This window comes from Marmota flaviventris, chromosome 12 (assembly GCF_047511675.1).
Source record: "Marmota flaviventris isolate mMarFla1 chromosome 12, mMarFla1.hap1, whole genome shotgun sequence".
Taxonomy (NCBI): Eukaryota; Metazoa; Chordata; class Mammalia; order Rodentia; family Sciuridae; genus Marmota; species Marmota flaviventris.
The window spans coordinates 100,720,289-100,738,332 of record NC_092509.1 but is presented as its reverse complement, the minus strand read 5'-3'; the positions used below and the strand labels follow the sequence as shown (position 1 = coordinate 100,738,332).

Here is an 18,044-nt window from a genome sequence, read left to right as displayed (position 1 = left end):
GTCTGAGAAATAAGATACAGGGAACTATCTGTTGGCAGCAAAGGGGTAAAAAGAAAAACCCCAGTTTTATCTTTACATTATGCAGAAGCAGACTATTAAATCACTGAGTTTCAGTAAGGTTATATAGCTTAATAGCAGGATCACAAGAGATTAAGACGAGTTCTCAAGTGGGAATAAATAAAGTGAAAGATGTGTCTGCCATCTCGTCTCCAACCTGCAAACAGGAAGACTTATTTATATGTAAGATGAAATATGAACAAGTTGACATGGTCCAATTTGATGTAATGCTAATAATCTGGATGCAGCTTTGAGTGGTATATCACTTGGCTCTAACTTACCAGCAAGAACACACAGAAGAGAGGCTATGTTTTATGACTGAAGTTTCAGGGCCTCACACATTAGATAAATAATTATGAACTTCTGCTTTAAACAAAACTGAAAAGAATTTTCACTGTATACGAAGACTCACACCGGGACTGCCAGACTCCACTCCTATTAGCTCCTGCTAATGTGATGGTCTCTGTTCTACCAAAACCAAAATGCACTGACGTCAGGATATAATACAACTTCAAATGTAACAAGGATCTAAGCCTAAATTGTTCTAATTTGAAAGAGAAAAAAAAACTATGAAACCAATGGGGTTTCCAACAATGACCTGAAGATACCAGGAAAATTATAGGATTAATTGAAAAGGCCAGGATTTCCAATTATAAGCTCAATCAGTAATTTATTATCCTTCTCAACATAGAAAATTACTGAACTGATCCAGTACCATCATAAATGTGTAAGTTAAAGGACAATTTAAAAACTAAAAACCCATTTTACAATGTTTATTACTTCAAGAATTTTAAGCCTGTGAAGAGAGAAGAAGTGAAGGAGTAGGGAGGGAAAAAGGAAAAAGAGGGAGGAAAAGGAGGGAAGAAGTAAAGGAGGGAGAAGGAGAAAGAAAAGGCAGCAGAGGAGATAGGCTAAGTGATTTGACATAGTAGTAAGTTTTAGATCCAGAAGTAGTACCCTGGTCTATGACCAAAAGAGATGGCTCTGCATCAATAATATTTCTCAACTGTGGGCAACTCTGTTTCCTAAGGGATGTCTGGCAATGTCTGAGACATTTTTGGTTATCACATGGGGGTGGGGTTTATTACAGAAGAGAGACCAACAGTACTGTTGAACTATCTTCAATATACAGGAGAGTTTCTCACAACAGAAAATCTCTGCTGTACTGTACAGAAATAGTGCCAAGGTGGGAAAAGTCTACTCCAGATCATTCGATTTTCCATTATAATCAAAATCCAAATTCTGAGAAGTATTTGGAATACTGAGGTCCTGAATCAATTTATAAACTCAGGAATTTACAACTGTTAAATAATCAGCCTAAAAACACGAAATCCATACAAGTATTGGCCTAAAAGGAAGATTCAAATGACCAGAAATTCATTAGCAAATTCAGAGCAAGAAGTAATTCATGAATCAATAATGACAGCATAATAATATACTAACAGATAAAAATTATTGAAGACAGCAACATAGTCTTAAATGGCAAAAGATTCTGGAAAGCTATACATTTCCTGCTTGCCAGTGATAACTTCTTAGAATGAAAAAAAAAGAAAGATTAGGAAGAAAGAAATTCACATTTCATATTATATCTTTCAGTTACAATAAATTTTGCATTTCTAAGCCAAGAATTATTAATTTCTCTAATCTTATTTTAATAAACAATATAAACAATGCAAATAAAGAAAGCTACTTTCATTCCAAATGTTTTAAGGGACCATCTGACTGGAAATACCAGTCAATGAAGCATCATGTACCAGACAAAACTAAAGAACTTACAGATTGGTGCTAACACACCCAATATTCTTCATGACTATAGTATGTCATGCTACATATCATATTCATCCTCAATATGAATGAGAATGTAAGAATTGTTAGAACACAACAGAAAAGACTAATGCTAAATTAATATACCAAGGAAAAAGGTAAATTATTCATGAAGGTGACTGATCATAAATAGGATGGGCCACCTCTAATGAAAGAATAAAGAAGTACAATGAGATGACAATGTCTGGGGGCTCCAGGATAGATTCTGGATCACTGGTTTTCAGGGAAACCAGCCATCGAGTTATAAGGCTGGAACCTTTAGTCCCCTCCATCCCTAGGGAGGGGAGAATGCTGAAGGTTGAGATGATCACCAATGGCCAATTATTTAATTAAATATTAAATAATTTTAATCTCAGGGTTCAGAGAGCTGTGTGTTGCTGCACATATGGAGGTGCTGGGAGGGTAGCATGCCTAAAAGCTCCCTGCCTTTTCCCCCACCTATCTCATACTCTATATATTGATGCATATGGTTCTTCATTTGTATCCTTTGTAATCAATCGGCAAAATTTAAAAAAATACAGATTGCATACTCATTTAGACGGTTACTATCAAAAAAAGAAAGAAAGAAAAGGAAATAGAGAAGGAAAGAAAGATAAACAAGCATTGACAAGAATGTGGAAGAAATCTGGACCCTTGTGTACTGCAAGTGAGAATATAAAATGGTGTAACTCCTGGAAAACAGTATGGTGGTTCCTCAAAACTTACACTACTAAAGTATACATATTAAACTACTTACAACTGTGAATTCTATTTTATGTCTCAATTTTATAACTACGTTTTTAAAAAAAATATACACACTAATGTGACATAAAAACAAAATTTTTTTAAAAACAAAATTTCTACTTTTGAGGTAGATATCCAAAAGAATTGAAAGCAGGGGGGCTGGGGTTGTGGCTCAGTGGTGGAGAACTTGCCTAGCATGTGTCAGGCATTGGGTTCGATTCTCAGCACCGCATATAAATAAATAAATAAAATAAATGTCTGTCAACAACTAAAAATATATTTTAAAAAAAAATTGAAAGCAGGGGCCAGAAGAGATATTTGTATATCCATGTTCCCAGCAGAATTATTCACAAGGGTCAAGAGGCGGAAGCATACACATTGTCTACAGGGGGGTGCAGGGTGAATGAATAAATTAAATGTAGAATGAACATACAATGGAATATTATTCAGCCTTAAAAAGGAAGGAAATTCTGATACACAATGCTACAACACAGAAGACTTTATCCTATGTGAAACAAGTCAGTCACAAAAAGGAGAAATATTGTATAATTCTGCTATGTAAGATATCCAGAGTTGTCCAACTCATGCAAACTAACTAAATGGTGGCTGCCAGGTGAAGATGGGAAGGGAAAATGGGGAGCTGTTTTTAGTGAGTATATAGGTTCAGTTTTATAAGATGAAAAAGTTTTGGAGAGTGTACAAAAAACAAACATAACTTACACTACTAAAGTATACACATTAAACTGCCTACAACTGTGAATTCTATTTTATGTGTCAATTTTATAACTACGTTGTTTTTTTTAATATACACACTAATGGGACATAAAAAAAATCTCAAGATAACACTAAACAAAATGTTAAACAAGAAAACAGAGAACTTTTTAATCCTCTATGTCCTTTTCCCCACATCCTCCCCAGCATGCTTTACTAGTTTTTCTGCTTAGTCCAACAAGTGACTAATGGATGTTTATGTTTATGCTCATCAACCTCCATTTTCTGAAACAGCTTAGTTCCTGTTAATAATTAATAAACAAAAAGTTTTAAAATCCATCTTAAAAACCTGTGATAAAATATTTCAACAGAACTCATAGCAACCATATGTTACTACCTTGTACTGTGAACCTTATAACACAGATCAGTTAAGGAAACAATATAAAATTAGTTTAAAAAGCATAATTTCTCATTGGTTTACATATACATATAAGTTAAAAAAAAAAAAAACAACAAAAAGACTATTTCGCTGAACAAAATCACCTTACCAAAAGCTGTGGCCACACTTCGTCATGTATGCTTCCTCGATCATATCAAAGCAGATGGGGCTAAAAAAAAAAATTAAAAAGATTTTTTTTTTTTTTAAAGAAGAATGTTAACAAATTAGAAAAGGTTAGTAACAATATCAATGAAATCAGATTCAGCAAATACTTGAGTTACATCTTCAAACCTATCAATAGAAGATGAAATTCCTACTGAGCTGAACTTTACAAAGATTGTAGTAAAAGAATGTAATGAGTACATTTAATTGGTTTAAATACTTTACTCAGTCCATAATTTTATAGTGCAACACAGTCACAAAGCCCTTAAGAAAATTCTACCATCTTCTTCCACATTCCTGTATTCAAGAGCACCTACCTGGACCTGTTGATCTACATTACCTCTTTTCTTTTCTATCCCCCAAAATATCAATTCTTCAAGTGACAAATTTAGAATTCTAGTTTCAATAATGCTTGTAGATAATGATGGTAATAATTATCACTATTTCAAATAACAAACTAGATCCACTGAACTAAGACATACATTAAATAGTTTTAATCTTTCTACAACACAATGAGACAGGTGCATATTATGGGATCCATTTTAAAGATGAGGAAACTGAGGCACAAAGCTGTAAAAATCTCAAAGCCAAAATTCAAATTTAGGTCTAAACGGATGAAATGTCTAGAGATACAACCACCATTTGTGACTGAGAAGACAAAAGTCATAAGCTTGCAACAGGATACTGGTTCCTTGATGACATCCTCAAAAAGCTCTATCAATCCTAGATTATCTATCTCTGAAGTTCTCTTTGCAAGATAAAAGCAAATCCATCCCCTTTTAATCCAGCATTTATCCACTTTTCTTTGCTAGTATACAAATCCTAACCTTACTAATGACACAGTAACATTTAAAACTTTAAATGAAAATTCACTCCTTCAAGGATTACTTCCTGAGTATAAACAATATCCTAGAAAGTGTGATGGAAAGTCTTTTGATAGAGTCAAACATGTTATGGAAAATTACCACAATGGCTACAAAGGGACCCAGATGTTTGAGATCTGTGGATTAGGGAACAGAGAATTACAAACCAACTAATTCATTAAATATGTCAGGAGTTATCTGATACAATATAATGTATATCAAATTGGTAAAATTCTGAAAAAAAAGGGTATTTTAATGTTTGAGTTTCTTCAAGTACATAATTAAGACATACACTTCTATGAAAATTTAAAAAAAAAAAAAAAAGGCACTCCCTTAGGTTAGATGTGGCAAAACAATCACATACATAACTTGGTGACTTTCTGGAATTAGAAACAGGCAGCCTCTCTTTCAGTCCAAACAAAAGGGCAAAAGATTTAATAAGTAAAATGTTAACTGTTTTTCATGCCCTTGATCTATCTCCCCTTGATCAGATATGACTCCTCAGTGTGCAACCCACACAAGAGTATCTAATAGCCTTAAATGCCAAGTCTTTTGCCCAAATCTAGAAGGAAAAAATAAAACTCTGGTATACCTCCAAGTCACAACAGCAACAAACTTACTAAAAAACATTTCTCTACTTTTCCTCCTAAACCTATTAAAATGATAGAAGAATAAAAATAATGCAGGATTTAAAGCCTCAATAATGAAAAGAAAAATATTTATTAATGATAGATACTTGAACAAACTCCACAAGAAGAAAAGTAGACACAAAGGTAAATGAAGAATCAAGATAGAGAAGGCCACAGATCAGAGTACATACTGAAAGGGATAAAACTTAAAAAGTAGGCCAATCAACCCTGCCTAACCCCAAAGAGGCTCAATCCAAGGAGATGGTAAACATGAAAAAGGCAGGCTGACTGAAAACAGAGGGATTAACTGGAAGACTTAGTATGAGCAGGACAGCACCATCCAGTGTAGCTCGTGGGCCAGGGCTGGTCCAAGGATTGCAGGATTCATTATGTTACCAACTTCTGAAGAAGTATAGAAATTTGAAGTATAGAACCTTCATCTTGTAGGGCAATTTGACAGAATGTTGTTGAATATAATTGAAATGAGTTTTATTGCATTATATGTATTTTGTAATCTTATTTTGTAGTAATTCATTTTTACTAAATTTTTAAAAATTATAAAAATGACCAAAAAAATGAAAAAAAAAAATTATGACAGATAGTTTGAATAGCACTGACACAAAGGACCCTAATTTTCTACCTCTTCCAGAACTACCTAGCCAAGCACTTACCTACTTGCTCACCAGTTTGAAATATTTAAATCTTCATCTATGATAGCAAGTTCAAGCAATAAGTCAAGAACAGAGTAGTACTATTACTAGCTTTTTGTTTCTGTGATAAATATCTAAGAAAATCAACTTAAAGGAGAAAAGATTTATTTTGGTTCACAGATGTAGAGGTTTCTGTCTATGATTTCTTGGTCCCATCAGTGTGGGCTTCTGGTAAAGCAGAACATCATGGTAGAAGGGTGCTGTTAAACAAGTTGCTTTTAACTCATGGCAGCCAAGAAGATACAGCTTTTGAGACCACCTTCCCAGTGACCAACTTCCTCCAACTAGGCACCACCTCCTAAAGTTTTCTACTACCTCACAATAGAACCATCTTTGGGGATGAATCCTGGAACACATGAGCCTTTGGGGAGCATCCAGATCCAAACTGTAACAACCATGTTATTTCGTGAAATGAAGGCAATCTAGTTAGCAGTACATAACAGAGAAGTCGTGATGTCTGTGTTAAATCCATAGCCTATCTACTTTTTAATTATATAATGTGATGAATTGTTTAATCTCCCTATGCCTCAGCTTGTTCATGTGTTACTATGCATATAACAACAGCATCAACCTCACAAGGCAATTCAATTCAAAAGAAAAAAAAAATCCTACTTGCAACATTAGTAAGCACCAAATAAGCACTCAAATATCAGGATGATGGCATTGATGATTAATTCCACCAAAAGAAACAGTTACAAGAATTGAAAGGATTGCTTCTTAAAGAACTATCTTAGGAATACTGAAGGGGAAGTTTTGTTTCTTGTCATTCATTATAAGACATTTTAACCTAAATCTATTTTTAAATAGTATTTAATTTTAATTGACACATAAAAATTGCACATAATTATGGGGTATCATGTGATGTTTCAAAAAATGTATGCACTGTGTAATGTTCCAATCAGGGTAAACATACCTAGCTCCTTAAACATTTATTATTTCCTTAGGTGACAATATTTAAAAGCCTTCTCTTTTAGCTTTTTGAAATATACAGTAATTAGCTATACTCCCCCTACTGTGCAATAAAATACTAGAACTTATTTCTCCAAATCATATCGTAGTGTACATTAACAGACCTTTCCTAATCCCTTCTTCCCCTATTGTACCCAGCCTCTAGTAACTATTATTCTACACTCTATTTCTACAAGATCAACTACTTTAGATTCCACATGTAAGAGAGTTCAAGCAGTCCTTGCTTGAACTTCGCCTGATTTATTTCACTTAACATAATGACCTTCAGTTTCATTTGTCTCAAATAAATCACACATAATTATGATTTTTAAAAAGTCCATCTGAAAGAAACTCTATAGTCTCAATACTAATTTCTAAAACTAGAAACAGTCTTGGACAATAGTAAATATACAAAATTCTCTACCACACGTCTAGGTATTAACATACCAATCTTTCAAATAGCTCCTATAACAAGGCATTTTTAAAATAAGGAAAAGTAGATAGATCTTTCCAATTCCAAATTAAATACATTAACAAATGTGAGTAACAATGCTTCCAATGGACATTTTACGGCTGGCTGTGGCATTACAACGAACCAACTGTGAATATCCATCAAAAATCCCCTCACGGCATTTACAATCTAATAGGAAACAGATAATAAATAAGATAAATAAAGACCTTCTATAATAAGGTTAGATTATGATAAATGCTAAGGAAGAAATAAAGTGGGGAAAGGGTTGCACTGGGAAATGGGTTGTAAATTTAGGAAATGGATAGTCAGGGAAGACTCAATGAGAAGCTGACATTTTAGTAAATATTTCAAGGTAGTGAAGAAGTCATCTACATGGCAATCTAGTAGAACAACAATCTGGCAGACAGAAGAATAAGTACAAATGTCCTAAGGCAGGAAATATAACTGACATGTTCAAAGACTAGCAAGAAGACCTGCAGAATAAGCAAGTAAGAAAATAGCAGAAGACCAAGACAAAGCTAAAGAGATGTCAAGTTTACAGGAGCCAACTTGAAGAATTCAAAGTAAAGTTAAGGACTTTGGCTTTATACAGTAAATTAAACAGAAATTCATTGGAAGGTTGAGAACAAAGATGTGATGACACGGTTAGACAAAATGATGAACCAAATCACTCCACCTGACACAAAGAGACTAAAGGAATCAAAAGTAGGAACAGTAACGAAAGCTATTATACTCCAGGTGAGAAATACTCTTGGACTGGACAGCAGGTTTGTTTTACATGAAGCTCTATCATCCATTAATTAATTTTTTGTTTTAAAAGAGAACTGCAGTGGGTACCATGTCATATAATATGCTCCACTAACACTAAAAGTTGTAAAACCTAAAAACTACCATCAGATCAGTTTAAACCCGTAGCTTTTAAGGAATATCATCTAAGTAATTAAATAGAAGAAAATCTTCATTCCTGTCATCAAAAGCTAGCTTTATGACCTTCATGAAAAATAGAATTAACTGAAGCTAATACTAGCTATGCTATCTATAGCTTTATGACTTTGGACAAGTAGTTTAATCTCTGCAATCCATTTCCTCATTTATACAACTGGGATAACATTTAAATCACAGAACCACTGTACTCTTTATTAATAAGACATCTATAAAGTGCTCAGTGCTATGCCTGGTATACAGTATTTCATTAGTGACAGAATAAACAAAGAAGAGATAATATGGAAAATTACGTACCAGTGATAAAATTGGTTCTACAATCTTAATATGTCCCCCCCAAATTCAAGCTGAAACCCCCCCAAGATGATGGTATTTGAAGTCTAAGCCTTCAGAGGTGATGAGCTAATGAGGGCAGAGCCTTCATATATGGATTAGTGCCCTTAAAAAAGAGGCCACAAGGAGCAAGACTATTCCATCCATCATGTTAGGACAGAGTAAGCACGCCATTTTTCATAGACCAATAATCCATGGACCAGAATTGGCATCTTTGACAGATGCCTAATCTGCCAGAAGACTAACTTTAAACTTGCCAGCTTCCACAACTGTGAGAAATAAGTTTCTGTTGTTTATAAACCATCTTATTTATGTTATTTTGCTTTACCAATTTGAATGGAATAATACATTTTGAAAGGGTGGCATCCATCCAAGCAAAAAACTTGAAGGAATTCCTATCAGATAGGCAGAAGATAGAATAAAAGAAGATAAAAGGGTTGACCAACCACTCCCTTTCCTAAGAAATAGAAGGCAGATGACAGGAACTACAGCAATTCAAAAGAGATGGCCAAAACCCCACATTTTCTTTTCAATTTTTTAAGGGCAAGAACACATCCAGAGTAGGTTCAGGAAGAAACCTTTAACAATCCATTTAGAACCCCTCCTATTCTGCCAATTGATAGCATTCATAAAAGGACAGGCCAAAAGACCCAAGCACAAGCACAAGCATAGCAAACACCAAAAATGGCAGCCAGGCCAAACATACAGATGTCTGGAACTTGATACAAATCCCTAAAACTTTTAGACTCCCCAAATATCTCACAAATACCCAAAACTTTTTCCAGCTTTGAAGTCTAATTGACAAAGTTTTTATATATTTAAGGTATTCAACATGTTTTGATACACATATACACTGTGAAATGCTTAACATGATCAAGCTAATTAACATACATATCACCTCACAGTTACCTTTTTTTCTTTTTGTAGTGAGAATATTTATGATCTATTCTCGGCCAGTTAAGTCTAAAACAGCATTACCAGTTATAGCCAACATGCTATACATTAAATCCCCAAAGGTTATTCATCATGCATAACTGAAAGTTGGTATCTTTTGATCCATCTCTCCATTTCCCAATTTTCCTATCCTTTAGCAGCCAGTTTTACCTGTTTCTATAAGATCAACACATCTAAGTAAGATCACACACATAAATAAGTACAATCTACACAGATCTAAGTGAGATCACTAAGTATTTATCTTTCTATGCATGGCTTATTTCACTTAGCATAACTCCTTTAGGTTCATCTGTGTTGTGGCTAGTGGCAGTATTTCCTTCTTATTTAAGGTTTAATACTATGATCTGAATGTATCTGACAAAATTCATTATATTGAAATATAATGGCTAATGTGATGTATGAAGAGGTAGGATAGTAAGGAGGTAATTAAATTATTTTGGCAGAGGGATTAAGACTCTTATAAAAGGGCTTCAGGAAGTGTTGGTTTGCTCTCTTCTGCCATGAGAGGAGTCTGTTCATTCTCTTTTTTACTCTCCCACTTTCTGTCATATGAGAAACTGTTGAAGGCACCATCTTGGAAGTAGAGAATGGTGAGAAATAAATTTCTATTATTTATTACCCAATATCAGCTATTTTGTTATAGCAATACAAGCAGACTAAGACACTGAATAATATTCCATTATGTACCACATACATTTTCTTCTCCTTACCCATCAATGATTATTTAGGTTGATTCCATATCTCAACTAGCATAAATGGTACAGGAAAGAATATGGTAGTGCAAACATGTCATTCATATATATATATATATATATATATATATATGGTTGTTTTTTTTTTTTTTTTTTTTTTTTTTTGCTACAAAGGCATCCCTTAGTATCCACAGGGCATTGGTTCCAGGACCACTCAGATATAAAAATCTGCAAATGCTCAAGTTCCTTATATAAAATGACATAGTATTTGCATAGATACAAGATTTTAAATAATCTTCTCTACATTATTTACAGCACCTAATGCAACGTAAATGCTCTATAAATCAGTGTTTAGAGAATAAGAAACAAAGCCTATACATGTTCAGTAGAGAGATATTTTTTCTGAATATTTTCAATCTGCAACCTCTTGGTTAAATACACAGATGCAGATCCCATGGATACAAGATCATATGGTAGTTTTGTTGTATTTGAAAAACCTCCATACTGTTTTCAACAATGGCTGAACTAATTTATACTTCCACTAACAGTATACCAAGGTATACCAAGGTTCCCTTTAATCCATATCACTGCTGACAATTTTTATCTCCCAGAACTTCTTATGGACTCCTGAATACAGTGGTATTATCAAAAAAGAGAAGAATTTACAAATGGATTAAAGACCCTGCTGGAACTGTTTATACCTTCTGTATCACCATAATACAAACAATTCCTACATATCAACATATACAACCAGTATAAAAACATGGGAAAAGATGTGAATTACTAATTCATAGAAAGGAAAAATGTCTTTCAAGTATACAGAACTATTCCAATTCACTAGTAAAAGATGCAATTTTAAAACAATTATTATTAAAAAAATAATACTCTGTCTCTATTAAATTATTAAAATTAGAATATCAAGTATGTTAGATATTGAAGAAATAAGAATCTTCATACACAGCAAGTAGGCAATCTGGATTAATTATTCATATATTTAATGACCCAGAAATTCCACTCCTAAGATTTTATGTAAATACACACACACATATCAGAGTATATAGCTATGTGTCTATGTGGGTATGTATGCAAATGTATGTGTGGACTTTTGTGTATGTGTAGACTTTTGTGTATGTGTACATGTGTGTATATGTATTCATATACATATATCATATTCCAAATAACCATGTTTGTCAATAAGAGAATATCTATGCAGATACCTGCAGCAGCAGTATTGTGATAGTACTAAATCAAAGGCAGCCTAGATGTTCATCATGAGTAAAATAAAAAAGTAAAATGTGCTTGTAAAATGTGTTTGTGGCAATCAACCACCGCCTGTACCACTATCGCCAATGCTGCTGCCTCTGATTCCCCTGCTGCCAACCTGAGATCACCTGGGGGTCTTCTTTCTGGGTGCTGCTGTCACAGAAGAAACTGCTGCCCCAGATGCAACTGAAGCCAACACTGATGTTGACCCCCCCAGAGATCACCTGGTGACACTGCCCCCACAGCTACAGCTGCTGCTACTGCTGACCCACTGCCTGCTGCCAACAACCATGGCCACTACCACTGCTACCATAGCCTAGAGGACTGCTTTGGGGGAGACTCCAGGTTTGGTTGCACGTGGCTGCACCCATTTTGGGACACCAGCCAGGGCCTGGGGCTTGGGTGCCAGCAGGTTTACCACCACAAAAGCCTATGTCTGGGGACTGCAGCTGGGAACTTCAGGTCCAATGTGGGGGTGCCTGCGGGTTTGGAGGAGCCTGGGGTCTTCCTGCTGAGAGTGCTGGTGGCCCTTGTCTTGGTGCTGTACCTCAGGGGTGCTCTTTTGCATGAGTGTATCCTCCGGTGGTCTCTCTGCAAGTAGGAACACCACTGAGATCTTGGGAATGCAGTGTGGCTGAGCCTGAGGTATCTGAAGCCCAGATCGGTGGGACAGAGACTGGGTTTGCAAGAGCTGATCTGGGTTTGGTGATCCCAAGAGATGTCAGAGACAGGGCTGAGAAACTGTTGAACACTGACAGAGACAGTTCGACTTTCCAGCCAAGATTTATTTTATTTTTTGATTTACTAATTTCTCTATCATATTTGGAACAGGATGGTTTTTTTTTTTGCATCAGTGTGTGAAGGACAATGATATATGAATTGTGTTTCGCACTTTTGTTGTATTCTTGTGTCTTTAATTTTTTCTCTTTGGTCTTATTCTTCCTCTCTTGTCTATTTTCTTTTTCCAACTTTTCTCCAACCAACAGCCAATCCACTCTTCCTGTGAATTTTTGCTTCTAGTTTCTCTCTTCCTCCCTCACAAATATTGCATACTATACTACCTCTGTTCTCTCATCCATCATTTGAAATTTTAAATTGTTTTTAAAATACTCTGTACTCTACATAGTTATTGAACTCATCATTTTGGTTTAATTTGAAAAAGCAGTAGACGCCTTAGTGGGAGCTATTAGGTTTAAGGGTATATATTGTGTAACTGAGTGCTGTTGATATTGGTCTCACCAGTAAAGATAAAGCACTGGAAATCTTCAGGGACACTATAGGTCTATGGGGTAGAATTTATCCTGCCTTAGGTCCATACTTTTAGATGGGAAAACACACTAACAACATGGAAAAAACAAGAGAATAAAGCACTCCAAACAAACCAAGATGCTTCAACAAAAGAAGCCACTGATAACAAACACAGCAGAAGAAATGTCCAAGAAGGAGTTCAGATTGTATACAGTTAAATTGATATGTGAGGTAAAGGATAGTACAAGGAGTGAAATCAAAGAAAAAATATAGGAAGTGAAAGACCACTTCAATAAAATAGTGAAAATAAAAAAAAAAAAACAAGCAGAAATCCTCGAAATTAAGGAATCAGTAAAACAAATTATAAATTCAATAGAAAGAATCACCAACAGACTAGATCACTTGGAAGACAGAACCTCAGATAATGAAGACAAAATATGTAATCTTGAAAGTAGAGTGAACATGTGGAGAAGATGGTAAGAAACCAAGAACAGAATATGCAAGAATTGTGGAATAAATGAAAACACCAAATTTAAGAGTTATTGGAATAGATGAAGAAGCAGAGAAACAAACCAAAGGAATGCACAATCGTTTCAATGATATAATAGCAGAAAATTTCCCAAACCTAAAGAATGAAATGGAAAATCAAATACAAGTGGCTAACAGGACCCCAAATGTACAAAATTACAGCAGTCCCACACCAAGACACATTTTAATGAGAATGACTAACACAGAGAACAAAGATAAAATCTTAAAGGCTGTGAGAGAAAAAAATCAAATTATATAGGGGAGAAACCAATTCAGATCTCAACTGATTTCTCAACCCATACCCTCAAGAGCTAGGAGGTCCTGAAATAATATAGTTCAAGCTCTGAAAGAAACTGATGCCAACCAATAATTTTATACACGGCAAATTTGAAGATGAAATTAAAATTATACAAATTTGAAGATGAAATTAAAACATTCCATGATAAACAAAAATTAAAAGAATTCACAACTAGAAAGCCTACACTACAGAGCATTCTCAACAAAATATTCCATGAGGATGAAGTGGGGGGGGGGGGGAGTGAAAACCAGCAAAGGGAGGATCTACAGTAATAAAAGGACATTCAACCAAATGAGAAACTACTTGCTAATGGCACCAAAGTAGACTTGTAGACCAATGGTACAGAATAGAAGACACAGAGATAAACCCACATAAACACTGTTATCTCATACTAGACAAGGGTACCAAAAACATTCACTGGAAAAAAAGATAGCCTATTCAACAAATGGTGCTGGCAAAAGTGGAAATCCATATGTAGCAAAATGAAATTAACTCTATCTCTCACCCTGGACAAAAATCAACTCAAAGTGGATCAAAGACTTAGGCACTAGAACAGAGACCCTGCACCTAATAGAAGAAAAGACAGGCCCAAATCTTTATCACATCAGCCTAGGATCTGACTTCCTGAACAAGAATCCTAAAGTGCAAGAAGTAAAATCAAGAATCAATAAATGGGATGGATCCAAATTAAAAAGCTTCTTCTCAGCAAAGGAAACAATTAATAATGTGAGGAGAGAGCCTACAGATTGGGAGAAAATTTTTACCACATGCACCTCCAATAAAGCATTAATCTCTAGGATACAGAAAGAACTCAAAAAAATTATCACCAAAAAAAAAAGAAAAAAAAAACAAATGGGCTAAGGAACTGGAGACACTTAACAGAAGAAATACAATTGATCAACAAAATATATGAAATAAAAGTGTTCAACATCTCTAGCAATTAGAGAAATGTAAATCAAAACTACTCTAAGATTTCATTTCACTCCTGTCAGAATGGTAATCATCAAGAATACAGGCAACAATAAATGTTAGCGAGGATGTGGTGAAAAAGGTACACTCATACAATGCTGGTAGGATTGTAAACTGGTGCAACCGCTATGGAAAGCAGTATGAAAATTCCTCAGAAAACTGGGAATGGAACCACCATTTGACCCAGCTAAGGACTTAAAATCAGCATACTATAGTGATGCAGCCACATCAATGTTTATAGCATCTCAATGCACAATAGCTAAACTATGGAACCAACCTAGGTGTCCCTCAATAGATGAATGGATGAAGAAAATGTGGTATACATACTCAATGGAATATTACTCAACTTTAAAGAAGAGTGAAAATATGGCATTTGCCAGTAAATGGTTGGAGTTAGAGAATATCATGCTAAGCGAAATAAGCCAATCCCACAGAACCAAAGGTCAAATGTTTTCTCTAATATGTGGATGCTAATTCACAATAAGGCAGGGGGCGGGAGAGCTAGGAAAGAATAGCGTTACCTTAAAGTAGGTAAAGTGATGGAATGGGAGGGGCAGGGATGTAGGGATAGGAAAGATAGTAGAATGAAACAGACACTATTACTATATGTATATATGTGACTACATGACCAATATGATTCTGCAACATGTACCCTCAGAAAAATGAGAAATTATATCCCATCTATGTATATCAAAGTGCACAAATGCATTCTACTGTCATGTATAACTAATTAAAACAAATTTAAAAAATTTTTAAAAATGTGTGCACATCATGCAAGAGTCAGAAAGAATGATGTGGCTCAGTGGTAGAACACTAGCCTAACATGCATGAAGCATTGTGTTCAATCCCCAGCAGCACTTAAAAAAACCAAATAAACAAAATAAAGATATTTTGTCCATCTACAACTAACAATATTAAAAAAAAAAAAAAAGTTAGAAGGAATGAGCCGAAGGCACATGGAGCAACATGGCTTGATGCTTTATAAAGAGAAAACAAAAATGAAAATGACCTGTGCATAGTAAATTTATATAAACTTAAAGCATATATAAAAATATATCTCACAGCAACACATTTATATACACCACAACTGAACAGGAAACTTGGAGATTTGGAAAATGAAAATAGAGATTAAGAAAATAAGGGGGGGAAATACAATCCCCTATTTAGTAAGATCTAAGATGTCATCAATAATGAGATGTACCATTACATACCACTAAAAATAGAAACAACTGTAAATATAAAACTTTCTTATCAGTAAAAAATTATATAAGAGGGCTGGGGTTGTAGCTCAGTGGTAGAATGCTTGCCTTGCATGTGTGAGGCACTGGGTTTGATCCTAAGCACCACATAATAAATATAATAAAGGTATCATGTCCATCTACAACTAAAACAAAATGTTTAAAAAACTGTATAAGAAAATGTGGTTATGTACACACTCTTAATGGAATACTAATATTGCCATAAAAATGAAATTCTGTCATTTATAGTAACATAAGTGGAACTGGAGAATATTATGTTCAGTAAAAATAAGGCAAGCACAGAGAGACAAATACCCAAAGTTTTCACTTATATGTGGAAGCTAAAAAGTTGATCTCAAAGAGGCAGAGAATAGAATAGTGGCTGTCAGACTGGAAGGGTTTGGGAAAGGAAGATGGAGAAAGGAAGGTTTGTGAGGACAAGGGTAAAGCTGGACAGGAAGAACAGCTTTTAATATCTTATAGCAAGATGATTGACTGCTTCATATTGTTCAAAATAGCTAGCTGAGAGTTCAAAATAGCTATGCTGAATGTTCCCAACATAATGATAAATGCCTGAGGTGATAGACTGCCAGTTGCCCTGATCTGATTATTACACAATGTACACATGTATCTTATAAATGTGTTCAAGTACTACTATGTGTTAACTAAGTACCACATGCCTATATAAGTTTTCACTTATATAGGCATGTGGTACTTCTAAAAAATATCTATCTTTATAGATACGTATGTATACATTTGTATGTTTTAACTATATTTATTTATGACCCTCTTTTTTATTTTGAGACAGGGTCTCACCAATTACATAAAAATAAATAAATAAAGATATTGTGTCCACCTACAACTAAAAAAATGTTTTTTAAAAAAAGGGACCCCTGAGATAAAAGTAATATTATTCATTCATTCATTCATTCATTCATTTTGGTGCTAGGAGTTGAACCGAGACTTTTCACACACTAAGTACTCACTCTACCACTGAACTACGCCCTAGCCAAAAAGATAATTTTGTTGTTTAATGTTTTTCCTGAAACTATTTAGACTTACACAAGTTTTGTCACATAGCACTCTTGTGAATATAGACAGAAAAAACTAGAGTTTCCTACAAATTCTCATTTTTAAGTGTCTAACTTTTCTGAATTATTTTTCGATCATCTCTGATATCTAGATTTTTCCACACAATACTGTCCAATATTTTGGTGATGCGGCATTTATTAAGAGAATCCACATAGAACTAAAAGCTATTGGTATTACGACAGTGTTTTTTGTAATGAGAAACATGACTAATTCACTTGCACTCAAGGTCAACATTTAACTGGAAACAACTTTCCTCTGACCATACATACTCAAAAAACTGGGTGAAAAAATAAAGGAAACACTGGTTTCAGATATTGAATACAAGATAGCACCGATTTTTTAAAATAAAACAAAAACTGAATTCTACAGCTGAAAAAATGCCATCTACAATAAAAAATTCACCTACAAGCAAAACCAATATTGGAAAAATAAAAAATATACAGGGATAAAATTACTTATAAGCAAATATTCTTGAGTTATGTTCAAATAGTCAAAAAATGGAAATAATCCAGAGTGGACAAATTGTGCATAATTTAAAAGTTAGAAAGCATAATTCTAAAAAAGTTGACAAGTGCACAATCCTACAGTCACAGCTATTAGGAAGCCTGAGGTAGAGGGATCAGCTGAGTCCAGGATTTCAAGATCAGATAAACATAGCAAGAACCTGCCTCAAAAAAAGAAAAGAGAAAAAGGTAATAAAACTACAGTACAAACAATATAGTTTAATCTCAAAAAAATGCTTAGTGAAATAAGCCACAAAAGAGCATATAATACATGAATTAACATAAAATTTTACAATAGGAAAAACTATCTAGAAATAGAAGTCAGATCAATGGCGACCATGAATGAGAGTAAAGAAGATTTAACTGTAAAAGTGCAAGAAGAAACTTTCTAGAATGATTGAAATGTCCTATATTTTAAATGTTAGTGATTACACAGGTACATATAT

At 34.4% G+C, this 18,044-nt stretch overlaps 1 protein-coding gene across 7 annotated transcripts in view; it reads right to left on the bottom strand.

Moving 5' to 3' along the window:
* Cop1 (COP1 E3 ubiquitin ligase) overlaps window positions 1-18,044 on the bottom strand; it is a 169,878-nt gene that overhangs the window by 145,817 nt on the left and 6,017 nt on the right. For all 7 annotated transcript variants that reach the window (XM_027934924.2, XM_071600288.1, XM_027934926.3 and 4 more), the window contains exon 2: window positions 3,864-3,923. In XM_027934924.2, the coding sequence (XP_027790725.1) occupies window positions 3,864-3,923 (60 nt within the window). The remainder of the gene's footprint in view (window positions 1-3,863; window positions 3,924-18,044) is intronic.